This window comes from Onthophagus taurus, chromosome 1 (assembly GCF_036711975.1).
Source record: "Onthophagus taurus isolate NC chromosome 1, IU_Otau_3.0, whole genome shotgun sequence".
NCBI classification, from domain to species: domain Eukaryota; kingdom Metazoa; phylum Arthropoda; class Insecta; order Coleoptera; family Scarabaeidae; genus Onthophagus; species Onthophagus taurus.
The window spans coordinates 41,609,012-41,622,836 of NC_091966.1; the positions used below are offsets into that span (position 1 = coordinate 41,609,012).

Genomic DNA, 13,825 nt, shown 5'->3' on the forward strand with positions numbered 1-13,825 from the left:
CATTTTTAGGTTATACGAAAATGTAAGTTTTATTTCAACATTTTTTTTCTCAATATTTTTCCAATCCAACCCATAAGTTATTATACATCATTTTAAAGAGAAAGCTTTGAGCTTTATTTTAGAATAAGTCTCATTCCTTAATCTCAATAAATACGGCTTCCAGGAATTTTTAAATTAGCGTCTTTTTTGACACTTTTAGGTTATACGAAAATGTAAGTTTTATTTCAACATTTTTTTTCTCAATATTTTTCTAATCCAACCCAACAATTATTACACATCATTTTAAAGAGAAAGCTTTGAGCTTTAATTTAGAATAAGTCTCATTCCTTAATTTCAATAAATACGGCTTCCAAGAATTTTTAAATTAGCATCTTTTTTAACACTTTTAGGTTATACGAAAATGTAGATTTCGTTTCAACATATTTTTTCTCAATATTTTTCCAATCCAACCCAACAATTATTACACATCATTTTAAAGAGAAAGCTTTGAGCTTTAATTTAGAATAAGTCTCATTCCTTAATTTCAATAAATACGGCTCCCAGGAATTTTTAAATTAGCGTCTTTTTTGACACTTTTAGGTTATACGAAAATGTAAGTTTTATTTCAACATTTTTTTTCTCAATATTTTTCTAATCCAACCCAACAATTATTACACATCATTTTCAAGAGAAAGCTTTGAGCTTTAATTTAGAATACGTCTCATTCCTTAATTTCAATAAACACGGCTTCCAGGAATTTCTAAAGTAACATCTTTTTTGACGTTTTTAGGTTATACGAAAATGTAAGGTTTGTTTCAAAATTTTGTTTCTTAATATTTTTCCAATCCAACCCATCAATTATTATATATTATTTTAAAGAGAAAGCTTTGAGCTTTAATTTAGAATAAGTCTCATTCCTTAATTTCAATAAATACGGCTCCCAGGAATTTTTAAATTAGCGTCTTTTTTGACACTTTTAGGTTATACGAAAATGTAAGTTTTATTTCAACATTTTTTTTCTCAATATTTTTCTAATCCAACCCAACAATTATTACACATCATTTTCAAGAGAAAGCTTTGAGCTTTAATTTAGAATACGTCTCATTCCTTAATTTCAATAAACACGGCTTCCAGGAATTTCTAAAGTAACATCTTTTTTGACGTTTTTAGGTTATACGAAAATGTAAGGTTTGTTTCAAAATTTTGTTTCTTAATATTTTTCCAATCCAACCCATCAATTATTATATATTATTTTAAAGAGAAAGCTTTGAGCTTTAATTTAGAATAAGTCTCATTCCTTAATTTCAATAAATACGGCTCCCAGGAATTTTTAAATTAGCATCTTTTTTGACACTTTTAGGTTATACGAAATGTAAGTTTTATTTCAACATTTTTTTTCTCAATATTTTTCTAATCCAACCCAACAATTATTACACATCATTTTCAAGAGAAAGCTTTGAGCTTTAATTTAGAATACGTCTCATTCCTTAATTTCAATAAACACGGCTTCCAGGAATTTCTAAAGTAACATCTTTTTTGACGTTTTTAGGTTATACGAAAATGTAAGGTTTGTTTCAAAATTTTGTTTCTTAATATTTTTCCAATCCAACCCATCAATTATTATATATTATTTTAAAGAGAAAGCTTTGAGCTTTAATTTAGAATAAGTCTCATTCCTTAATTTCAATAAATACGGCTCCCATAAATTTTGAAATTAGCATCTTTTTTGACACTTTTAGGTTATACGAAATGTAAGTTTTATTTCAACATTTTTTTTCTCAATATTTTTCCAATCTAACCCAACAATTATTACACATCATTTTAAACAGAAAGCTTTGAGCTTTAATTTAGAATAAGTCTCATTCCTTAATTTCAATAAATACGGCTTCCAGGAATTTCTAAAGTAGCATCTTTTTTGACGTTTTTAAGTTATACGAAAATGTAAGTTTTATTTCAACATTTTTTTTCTCAATATTTTTCCAATTCAACCCAACAATTATTATATATTATTTTAAAGAGAAAGCTTTGAGCTTTAATTTAGAATAAGTCTCATTCCTTAATTTCAATAAATACGGCTCCCAGAAATTTTGAAATTTGCATCTTTTTTGACACTTTTAGGTTATACGAAAATGTAAGTTTTATTTCAACATTTTTTTTCTCAATATTTTTCCAATTCAACCTAACAATTATTACACATCATTTTAAACAGAAAGCTTTGAGCTTTAATTTAGAATAAGTCTCATTCCTTAATTTCAATAAATACGGCTTCCAGGAATTTCTAAAGTAGCATCTTTTTTGACACTTTTAGGTTATACGAAAATGTAAGTTTTGTTTCAACATTTTTTTTCTCAATATTTTTCCAATCCAACCCAACAATTATTATACATCATTTTCAAGAGAAAGCTTTGAGCTTTAATTTAGAATAAGTCTCATTCCTTAATTTCAATAAACACGGCTTCCAGGAATTTTTAAATTAGCGTCTTTTTTGACACTTTTAGGTTATACGAAAATGTAAGTTTTATTTCAATTTTTTTTTCTCAATATTTTTCCAATCCAACCCAACAATTATTATACATCATTTTAAAGAGAAAGCTTTGAGCTTTAATTTGAAACAAGTTTCATTTCTTAATTTCAATAAACACGGCTTCCAGGAATTTTTAAATTAGCATCTTTTTTGACATTTTTAGGTTATACGAAAATGTAAGTTTTATTTCAACATTTTTTTTCTCAATATTTTTCCAATCCAACCCATAAGTTATTATACATCATTTTAAAGAGAAAGCTTTGAGCTTTATTTTAGAATAAGTCTCATTCCTTAATCTCAATAAATACGGCTTCCAGGAATTTTTAAATTAGCGTCTTTTTTGACACTTTTAGGTTATACGAAAATGTTAGTTTTAACTCAATACTCTTTTTCTCAACATTTTTATAATTCAACCCAACGATTATTATACATCGATTTAAACAGAAAGCTTTAAGCTTCAATTTAAAATAAGTTTCATTTCTTAATTTCAATAAACACGGCTTCCAGAAGGCTTTTTTGACACTTAGATTATGTAAAGGCCTTCACCGAGTGTATTTTGATAGCGTTTTAATTCTGTCTGATTCTGTCACAAAGTTTCAAAGATTTTGACTTCTTGGGGCACAAAGGGTTGTTAAATCAGTTTATGAGATACGATTTTTACAATTTTTATCTTTTTGATTACTGTTATCTTAGCGGAGTTTTACTGAAAGGGTTATAAGATTTTTTTTAATTTCATGTTTTGCCATATAATTTAGATTTTGTATTTAGAGAGTATTAAAAGAGATATTATAGAAAATTAACAGCGATAATTCTTTCTTGATAAATCTCTGAATAGTAGATAATAACAGGGAATTAGATTAACTTAAATGAATACTACAGGAAGAAATAGAGTAAAAAAATCAAGACAATGGTATAACTTTCTATCTAACATTAAGAAAGATAATGATAATGTTAGGGTCCGGCCCTGTGGTATAGAAAAGATCTTCGTTTTTCTTTGGCTGACACGGGTGGAGAACGAGCACCGAAAAAAATACCCGCCGCTTATTAAGACGATGGCCGTTGAAGCGAACGCGTGGTCACCAATAATTAAGCAGGCGAAAGCGGAGAAGAACGAAGACGAAGAAGAAGAAGAAGACAAGAGAGTACGGGCAGCTGAGTCGCCGAGGGCAGGTGTTAAAGGGTTCTTTGGAACCGTGGGAGCGACCGCAACCACCTGTGGTCGAACTCCTTCATCGCGGAAGACACAACGACACCCTCCAGAGATCCAGAAACGGACGAAATCGACCTCATCTCGATATCAATTAAAATAAATGGAATTCTTAGTGGATTTTAGGGATTTTTTGACCGCGAAACTGGTATTGCCTTATCAGGAAAATACATTATACTCACAAATTTTTTTAATTTTTACCAACTACATTCTTGTATGTCATTATTTTAAGTTTCCTTTTTGAGATATCAGGTTCATCGAGTAGGTTAGTTCAGGTTACCAAGCAAAACATTAATAAATTCATTTAAATCGCACGTCAAAAGTGTTATAAATCATGGGAGATACAGAACAACCTCCACCACCCGCTCCAGAACTTGTAGATCCATTACAAAAATTAAGAGTAAATTTGTCTTTTTTAGTGTTATTTATTTTAAATTAATGCTTTTTTTTCTTTTTTGAGGAGAAATGTCGTAAAAACCACCAAGACTTGGTAGACAAGTTGGATCAGTGTACAGAACGGGTTTCGTGTAGAGAACAAACGACGGAAACGTGTACGGAAGAGCTGTTTGACTTGCTGTCGGCGGTGGATAAATGCGTGGCCAAAGACCTTTTCAAGAAGCTGCAATGACCGCAATGGACATGACACAAAGTGTTCGTTACAATTTAAAATGTAAACGCGCGCGTGCATTAATCCTCACCAATTCCGCAATTGAACGAATAAAACCACCAATTAAAGCGTTCCTCTTCTGGCAGCGCCGCTTCAACTTAACCCTTAATTGTAAATTGCCCTCTTCGCTTAATTTCATTAACTCCAGAATTAATTTATGGGTGGCGCTCGTGTAACAAAGTCTAATTGTAAAATGAGCAGCTGTTAAAGTTTTTGATTAAAACTAATAAAGGATTGGTTTATTTATTTCATTTAAACCGTTTCGAAAAAAAAAAACAAAATCGAAAGGTTGTTAGAGTACAGGAACGTTTTAGAAGAAAATATTTAGCATAAAAGTTGTAGCAAACTTTATTTTTAACAATATTGCTCTTTTACACTTTTGCTCTCAGATGCATAAATATTGAGGAAAATTTGAAAAGGTGAAAATCAGATGAAATCGTGGATTTACATCATTTTGATGGAAAGCTCGGGATTCAGAACGTTTAGAAAAAAAAGTTTAGTACAAAAGTTGTAGCAAACTTTATTTTTAACAATATTGCTCTTTTACACTTTTGCTCTCAGATGCATAAATATTGAGAAAAGTTCGAATCGGTGGAAATGAGATAAAATCGTGTATTTACATCATTCTGATGGAGAACTTGGGATTCAGAAAGTTTTAGATAAAAAAGTTTAGTACAAAAGTTGTAGCAAACTTTATTTTTAACAATATTGCTCTTTTACACTTTTGCTCTCAGATGCATAAATATTGAGGAAAGTACGAAAAGGTGAAAATCAGATGAAATCGTGGATTTACATCAATCTGATGGAGAGTTCGGGATTCAGAACGTTTTAGAAAAGAAAGTTTAGTACAAAAGTTGTAGCAAACTTTGTTTTTAACAATATTGCTCTTTTACACTTTTGCTCTCAGATGCATAAATATTGAGAAAAATTCGAATCGGTGAAAATGAGATAAAATCGTGGATTTACATCATTTTGATAGAGAGCTCGGGATTCAGAACGTTTTAGAAAAAAAAGTTTAGTACAAAAGTTGTAGCAAACTTTATTTTTAACAATATTACTCTTTTACACTTTTGCTCTCAGATGTATAAATATTGAGAAAAGTTCGAAAAGGTGAAAATCAGATGAAATCGTGGATTTACATCATATTGATGGAGAGCTCGGGATTCAGAACGTTTTAGAAAAAAAAGTTTAGTACAAAAGTTGTAGCAAACTTTATTTTTAACAATATTGCTCTTTTTCACTTTTGCTCTCAGATGCATAAATATTGAAAAAAGTTCGAAAAGGTGAAAATCAGATGAAATCGTGAATTTACATCATTCTGATGGAGAGCTCGGGATTCAGTACGTTTTAGAAAAAAAAGTTTAGTACAAAAGTTGTAGCAAACTTTATTTTTAACAATATTGCTGTTTTACACTTTTGCTCTCAGATGCATAAATATTGAGAAAAGTTCGAAAAGGTGAAAATGAGATATAATCGTGGATTTATATCATTCTGATCGAGAGCTCGGGATTCAGAACGTTTTAGAAAAAAAAGTTTAGTACAAAAGTTGTAGCAAACTTTATTTTTAACAATATTGCTCTTTTACACTTTTGCTTATAAATGCATAAATATTGAGAACAATTCGAAAAGGTGAAAATCAAATGAAATCGTGGATTTACATCAATCTGATGGATAGCTCGGAATTCAGAACGTTTTAGAAAAAAAAGTTTACTACAAAAGTTGTAGCAAACTTTATTTTTAACAATATTGCTCTTTTACACTTTTGCTCTCAGATGCATAAATATTGAGAAAAGTTCGAAAAGGTGGAAATCAGATGAAATCGTGGATTTACACCATTCTGATGAAGAGCTCGGATTCAAATTGTTTTAGAAAAAAAAGTTTAATACAAAAGTTGTAGTAAACTTTATTTTTAACAATATTGCTCTTTTACACTTTTGCTCTCAGATGTATAAATATTGAGAAAAGTTCGAAAAGGTGAAAATCAGATGAAATCGTGGATTTACATCATTCTGATGAAGACCTCGAAATTCAGAACGTTTTAGAAAAAAAAGTTTAGTACAAAAGTTGTAGCAAACTTTATTTTTAACAATATTGCTCTTTTACACTTTTGCTCTCAGATGCATAAATATTGAGAAAAGTTCGAAAAGGTGAAAATCAGATGAAATCGTGGATTTACATCATTCTGATGGAGAGCTCGGGATTCAGAACGTTTTAGAAAAAAAAGTTTAGTACAATAGTTGTAGCAAACTTTATTTTTAACAATATTGCTACTTACACTTTTGCTCTCAGATGCATAAATACCGAGAAAAATTCGAACAAATGAAAATTAGATGAAATCGTGGATTTACATCATTCTGATGGAAAGCTCGGGATTCAAAATGTTTTAGTAAAAAAAGTTTAGTACAAAAGTTGTAGCAAACTTTATTTTTAACAATATTGCTCTTTTACACTTTTGCTCTCAGATGCATAAATATTGAGAAAAGTTCGAATCGGTGAAAATGAGATAAAATCGTGGATTTACATCATTTTGATGGAGAGCTCGGGATTCAGAACGTTTTAGAAAAAAAAGTTTAGTACAAAACTTGTAGCAAACTTTATTTTTAACAATATTGCTCTTTTACATTTTTGCTCTCAGATGCATAAATATTGAGAAAAGTTCGAAAAGGTGAAAATCAGATGAAATCGTGGATTTACATCATTCTGATGGAGAGCTCGGGATTCAGAACGTTTTGGAAACAAAAGTTTAGTACAAAAGTTGTAGCAAACTTCATTTTTAACAAATTTGCTCTTTTACACTTTTGCTCTCAGATGCATAAATATTGAGAAAAAATCGAAAAAGTAAAAATTGGATGAAATCGTCCTTTTACACCTTGTCATTGGAACGCTATAGAAAAAAGTTTTAATATAATAGTTGTAGCAAATTTCATGCTTTATAATATTGCTCTTTTACACTTTTGCTCTCGGATGCATAAATATTGAGAAAAGTTCGAAAACGTGAAAATCAGATGAAATAGTGGATTTACATCATTCTGATGGAGAGCTCGGGATTCAGAACGTTTTACAAAAAAAAGTTTAGTACAAAAGATGTAGGAAACTTTATTTTTAACAAAATTGCTCTTTTACACTTTTGCTCTCAGATGTATAAATATTGAGAAAAGTTCGAAAACGTGAAAATCAGAGGAAATCGTGGATTTACATCGTATTGATGGAGAGCTCAGGATTCAGAACGTTTTAGGAAAAAAATTTTAGTACAAAACTTGTAGCAAACTTTATTTTTAACAATATTGCTCGTTTACACTTTTGCTCTCAGATGTATAAATATTGAAAAAAATTCGAACAAGTGAAAATTAGATGAAATCGTGGATTTACATCATTCTGATGGAGAGCTCGGGATTCAGAACGTTTTAGAAAAAAAAGTTTAGTACAAAAGTTGTAGCAAACTTTATTATTAACAATATTGCTCTTTTACACTTTTGCTCTCAGATGCATAAATATTGAGAAAAGTTCAAAAAGGTGGAAATCAGATGAAATCGTGGATTTACATCATATTGATGGAGAGCTCGGGATTCAGAACGTTTTAGAAAATAAAGTTTAGTACAAAAGTTGTAGCAAACTTTATTTTTAACAATATTGCTCTTTTACACTTTTGCTCTCAGATGCATAAATATTGAGAAAAATTCGAAAAGGTGAAAATCAGATGAAATCGTGGATTTATATCATTCTGATGGAAAGCTCGGGATTCAGAATGTTTTAGAAAAAAAAGTTTAGTACAAAAGTTGTAGCAACCTTTATTTTTGACAATATTGCTCTTTTACACTTTTGCTCTCAGATGCATAAATATTGAGAAAAGTTCGAAAAGGTGAAAATCAGATGAAATCGTGGATTTATATCATTCTGATGGAAAGCTCGGGATTCAGAATGTTTTAGAAAAAAAAGTTTAGTACAAAAGTTGTAGCAACCTTTATTTTTGACAATATTGCTCTTTTACACTTTTGCTCTCAGATGCATAAATATTGAGAAAAGTTCGAAAAGGTGAAAATCAGATGAAATCGTGGATTTACATCATTCTGATGGAGAGCTCGGGATTCAGAATGTTTTAGAAAAAAGAGTTTAGTACAAAGGTTGTAGCAAACTTTATTTTTAACAATATTGCTCTTTTACACTTTTGCTCTCAGATGCATTAAATATTGAGAAAAGTTCGAATCGGTGGAAATGAGATAAAATCGTGTATTTACATCATTCTGATGGAGAACTTGGGATTCAGAAAGTTTTAGGAAAAAAATTTTAGTACAAAAGTTGTAGCAAACTTTATTTTTAACAATATTGCTCTTTTACAGTTTTGCTCTCAGATGCATAAATATTGAGAAAAGTTCGAAAAGGTGAAAATCAGATGAAATCGTGGATTTACATCATTCTGATGGAGAGCTTAGGATTCAGAACGTTTTAAAAAAAAAATTTTAGTACAAAAGTTGTAACAAATTTTATTTTTAACAATATTGCTCTTTTACAGTTTTGCTCTCAGATGCATAAATATTGAGAAAAGTTCGAAAAGGTAAAAATCAGATGAAATCGTGGATTTACATCATTTTGATGGAGAGCTCGGGATTCAGAACGTTTTAGAAAAAAAAGTTTAGTACAAAAGTTGTAGCAACTTTATTTCTAACAATATTGCTATTTTACACTTTTGCTCTCAGATGCATAAGTATTGAGAAAAGTTCGAATCGGTGAAAATGAGATAAAATCGTGTATTTACATTATTGTGATGGAGAGCTCGGGATTCAGAACGTTTATAAAAAAAAGTTTAGTACAAAAGTTATAGCAAACTTTATTTCTAACAATATTGCTATTTTACACTTTTGCTCTCAGATGCATAAATATTGAGAAAAGTTCGAAAACGCGAAAATCAGATAAAATCGTGGATTTACATCATATTGATGGAGAGCTCGGGATTCAGAACGTTTTAGAAAAAAAAGTTTAGTACAAAAGTTGTAGCAAACTTTATTTTTAACAATATTACTCTTTTACATTTTTGCTCTCAGATGCATAAATATTGAGAAAAGTTCTAAAAGGTGAAAATCAGATGAAATCGTGGATTTACATCATTCTGATGGAGAGCGCAGGATTCAGAACGTTTTAGAAAAAAAAGTTTAGTACAAAAGTTGTAGCAAACTTTATTGTTAACAATATTGCTCTTTTACACTTTTGCTCTCAGATGCATAAATATTGAGAAAAGTGCGATAAGGTGAGATTTCGATGAAATTGTGGTTTTACATATTGTTGATAGTTGTACAAGGTTAATAGGAAAGAATAGAGATGATACAGACGATACATCTTAATAATTAACTACAGCATTTACGAATTTTAACCACCTAAAAAGATCATTTTTGTGTTATTTCCGCTTACCTTCGCAATATTTTGGGCATTTCCAGTTTCGTATTGACCAAGGATTAAGCTTTCGAATAAGTTATTATTTATCAATATATTAGTGGACCTGTAATTGGGGCTAACTTTGGACGGTAGCTTAAAGATAAGAAATAAGAAAACCTTAATGATCTCCAGTTGCATGTTAATAATTTATGTATACGACTTAGGTTGGTTTATTTCCTTCATTAATTGACTGTCAGAGAATCTACGAGAATTCAAAACCGGAAATTGACGTAATATTCCAAAACGGAGCACCTCCACCTCGCCTATCAACAGGTTTATTAACCCAAATTACACCTGTGCAATGTAAACGGTCGACGATTTACATAATTACTTAAATAACCTAACCTAATGAATTATTCGATCTATTTCGGTCGTCCATAAATCATGAAAATTGTTATAATTGGTGGTTGTATTAAAATTTTTATTGTTCATAAAAATGTTGTTGAATCCATCCCTGTGAAACCGTTTTCAAGTAGTTTGTCGAACGAGTCGGTCCGTATAATTTATTACAACCCCGTTAAAACGGTCGAATTAAAATCTGCCCGTCGATAAATTATCAAGAAGAAATATGGGTCGACCACGTATTTAATTTCCATTAAATTCGGTTTCGTAGGGACCCGGTGGAACGTTGAATGTAGGTCCGTCCGCAATATTCTTCGGACACGTTTCGGCTACCGGTGTTTCATTCCGGCATGTTTTTACATATTTTACGCGACAAATTTCCCCGTCGACCCTAATTAATTTCAATTCGGACGACATAATTCCCGAAACGCATTATATATTCCTTGGGCGTTTTCACAATTATTAACATTCTTTTTTTCTCTTATCTTAAGAATCCATAAAAGAATCCAGCCCACCTCACCTATTTTACGAATTAGATCTAAAGAGACACCGCTTTTGAACCCGATAACGACAACCCGGTCCTCCACGTCCTATCTACGGCTATCTTGGAACCCTCATCTTTCTTTTCTTTACGTAGGGTCATAAACGCTCGTAATAAAGTGCGTAATCAAGATGCCACCTCATTACGTGGACCATAAAGAAAGTCTGTGAATCGGCGGCGGATTCGTTTGCCAGACATTTCGATTATCTTATTTATTTCTTCGTTTTATTAATCTGTGACACAATTCTTTTCTTACAATTGGATGTAATAATACATCCAATACGATTTGATTTTACCATTGATGTCTCATTAATAAGATAAGGTTTTGCCATATTATTTCGATTCGAATTAGCTATCTTGAAACAGAGTGAATGTATTAAATTTAGTACATATCTATGATTTTATAAATTATTTTTGACAAACATAACAATGTTCGAATTATTCTAATAAAATACTAAATATTAAGATGACTTACGAAGTAAGTTGTACAAATGATGTGTTTTACGTTCATATTATATGTATATGGATATTGGTGCTTATGATTGTATGATAATGGTAATGATATATGATTGAGATTTATTGTAGTATTTGATACGAATGTAATTATAGAGTATTGAGATATAATATGTGTGATACTGGTTAATTTTATATGAGTATGATGCAGTATGATGTATTAGCGATACTAAGCATATAATATCTTACAACAAGATTTACAAGATTATCTTATAAAGATAATGGCCCTAATAAATAAAATTTTAGCAATTGCTTTTTAGGAAAACATCTCACAGCAAGACCTTGAAGAATATACTGTTAATAACGCCATTGTTAGATTCTTTATAGTTACTGCCAGATAATCTGTTCCAAGCATTCAAAATTTCAGCCATCTCACATTAATTAAACATTAGCAATCCACTGTAAGTTGAATCGACTTCTTGCCTAAGTGCAGAAAATTCACGCTTATGGAGAGGTCGAGCAGTTATAAAATTAACAATTTTTGTTACATCAGACATTACATTATTCAGTTCTGAAAATCCTGATTTAGCACACAATACCTCCTGATGGATAATGTAATAGAATGGTACAATAAGATGTCTTACAGTTTCCATAAACAATTCCCGACATTGACCGACACAATTTTAGAGATATCAATGAACGTTTCTATAACAAGCTTACATATTTCGTTTCCTGATATACTTATTGGCACTGATTCTAACTTTATTAACTCTTTTGTCATAGTAAGGCCGTCAGAATATCTCGCAATAATGGTCAACCAAGCATTTGATGTGATATTAATGGTTTTATCAAGAGAAATCGAAAAATAGTTAGAATTATTTAAGTCTTTTTTTTAGTTGATGTACGTTTTTATTAAGATGTATTACTCTTTCTTTGATGGTGTTGCTAGTGAGTGGTGACTCAGAAATTCTTTTGTTAATATCATCTTTATTTTTCATATCCTGAAATAGAACTGGTGCACATTGTAGAAATGTTTCTTTAACAAATTAATTATCCGTCACTGAGAGCTTTTCCATGTTGAGCTATGGAATAAGCAACATAATAACTTGCTGATGCTAAATTGGTAGAGCTTTTTACAAATTTAAGGATGGGATTTGATTGAAATTTAGCTGCCTGGCAATGTATTCCATCCTATCATCCATAGTTTTCTTTAAGAGCTCACAATGAGTAGTTTCGAAGTGTCTTTTTATATTTCATGTTTTGCTTACTATCGTTTCATTACACAAAATGCTCTGTTGTTTCTGAAAGATATATGTTTCTGACCTGCTAAACTAGCTAACTTAACTATGAAACCTAATTAACTAATTATTATAAATTCAATTATGGAATTTCTTGTCTCAATGGAGGTGTGTCATTCATGGTGTGCAATCTTACTACTATAAAAATGTAGACCGAGATTTAGTACCCTCACAATCCACTGGATGACGTTGTAGACTGAATTTGCAGCAATCTGCATTATCTACACAAACAAAGCGCTTGTAACCATAGAAAAACGCCACATTTTTGTTTTGTCGTTTAGTGTGATAATTGGTGATAACTCCGTTGTATAAGCAAATTTTCTTCCTTACGTTCTTTTGGCTAGGAGTTTTATATCCTTTAGTTAAGTATTTAAATAAGTTAGGGCCACTTTTACCACCTCTTGATAAGTATATCCGATAGATAAATTGGCGCTCTCAGCTAATGAGAGCACTATACGTTAAAAATTATGAATATTATCTTGGAAAAACTTTAAATTAATATTTTTTCCTATTTCTTTGGAAAATGCGTTTGACCTCTTCAAAATAAACTAATGGTATAAACCGTTATAGAAATACCTATATTTAAATTTCGCGCTTTAACCTAATTAGTTCCCTCACAATCCCCTTGGGTGCGCATGTACCAAAAAAAGTGGGGAGATGACCTTCTATATACGTAATATATATACATTTTTCTATGGTGTCATTCAAAATCAATTCGCGTGTCACCTCTGACACACGCGTCATAGGTTCGCCATCACTGTGTTTGCAAATACATGCACTGCCTAGTTTATATACAGGGTGTCCCGCAACGATTGTACAAAACTGCATCAGCGTATTCTATGATCAAAAATAAACAAAAAAAGCCTAATAAACATAGATCCGAAAATGGACCATTTTCGAGATATTCAAAGATTTAGTTTCATAAGTTGATATTGTTAACATCATGAATTTAAATTTGTTATTATAATAATTAAGTCATTACTATGATTACGATAAGTTGTCTAATCAAAACAAAATAATAATACTTCACGAAATTATTATTTTACTATTCAATTAATAAAACTATTAAGTATGGCTCCTATTAATTACTCCAAGGAAGAGATGGCGGATATGGTGTATTGTTACGGACTAACTGATGGAAATGCGACGTTAGCAGCTCGTCATTACACGCAAAGGTTCAGACAGACGATTACCTAATAATCACACCTTTAGCAGATTATTTCTCAGATTAAAAGAAACGGGAAGCGTAACCCACAGCCATTCCACGGAGAGACATTACACAAGGCCGGTGGAATTAGAAGAAGCAGTTTTGAGAAGAGTCGATGAAAATGCCTCAACCAGCATTAGAAGAATTTCTGCACAAGAAAACATTAACAAAACAACGGTT

The 13,825-nt window shown here is 30.8% G+C and overlaps 1 protein-coding gene across 2 annotated transcripts; it reads left to right on the plus strand.

Moving 5' to 3' along the window:
- The first annotated feature begins 3,390 nt into the window (after positions 1–3,390).
- Positions 3,391–4,628, plus strand: LOC111419874 (cytochrome b-c1 complex subunit 6, mitochondrial-like). 2 transcript variants are annotated; one of them, XM_023052756.2, is made up of 2 exons: positions 3,391–4,110; positions 4,174–4,628. In XM_023052756.2, exons 1-2 carry the CDS (start codon positions 4,045–4,047, stop codon positions 4,336–4,338), a joined length of 231 nt encoding a protein of 76 aa, XP_022908524.1. In that variant the 5' UTR covers positions 3,391–4,044; the 3' UTR covers positions 4,339–4,628. The 2 variants fall into 2 exon arrangements, with proteins under 2 accessions (XP_022908524.1, XP_022908523.1); XM_023052755.2 differs by having other exon boundaries at positions 3,400–4,110; positions 4,171–4,628.
- Positions 4,629–13,825: the final 9,197 nt, after the last annotated feature.

Coding starts and splice junctions, on each gene's coding strand:
- LOC111419874 (XM_023052755.2), top strand. CDS start 4,045: ATGGGAGATACAGAACAACCTCCACCACCCGCTCCAGAACTTGTAGAT. Junction 4,111..4,170: donor ATCCATTACAAAAATTAAGA/GTAAATTTGTCT, acceptor TTCTTTTTTGAG/GAGAAATGTCGTAAAAACCA.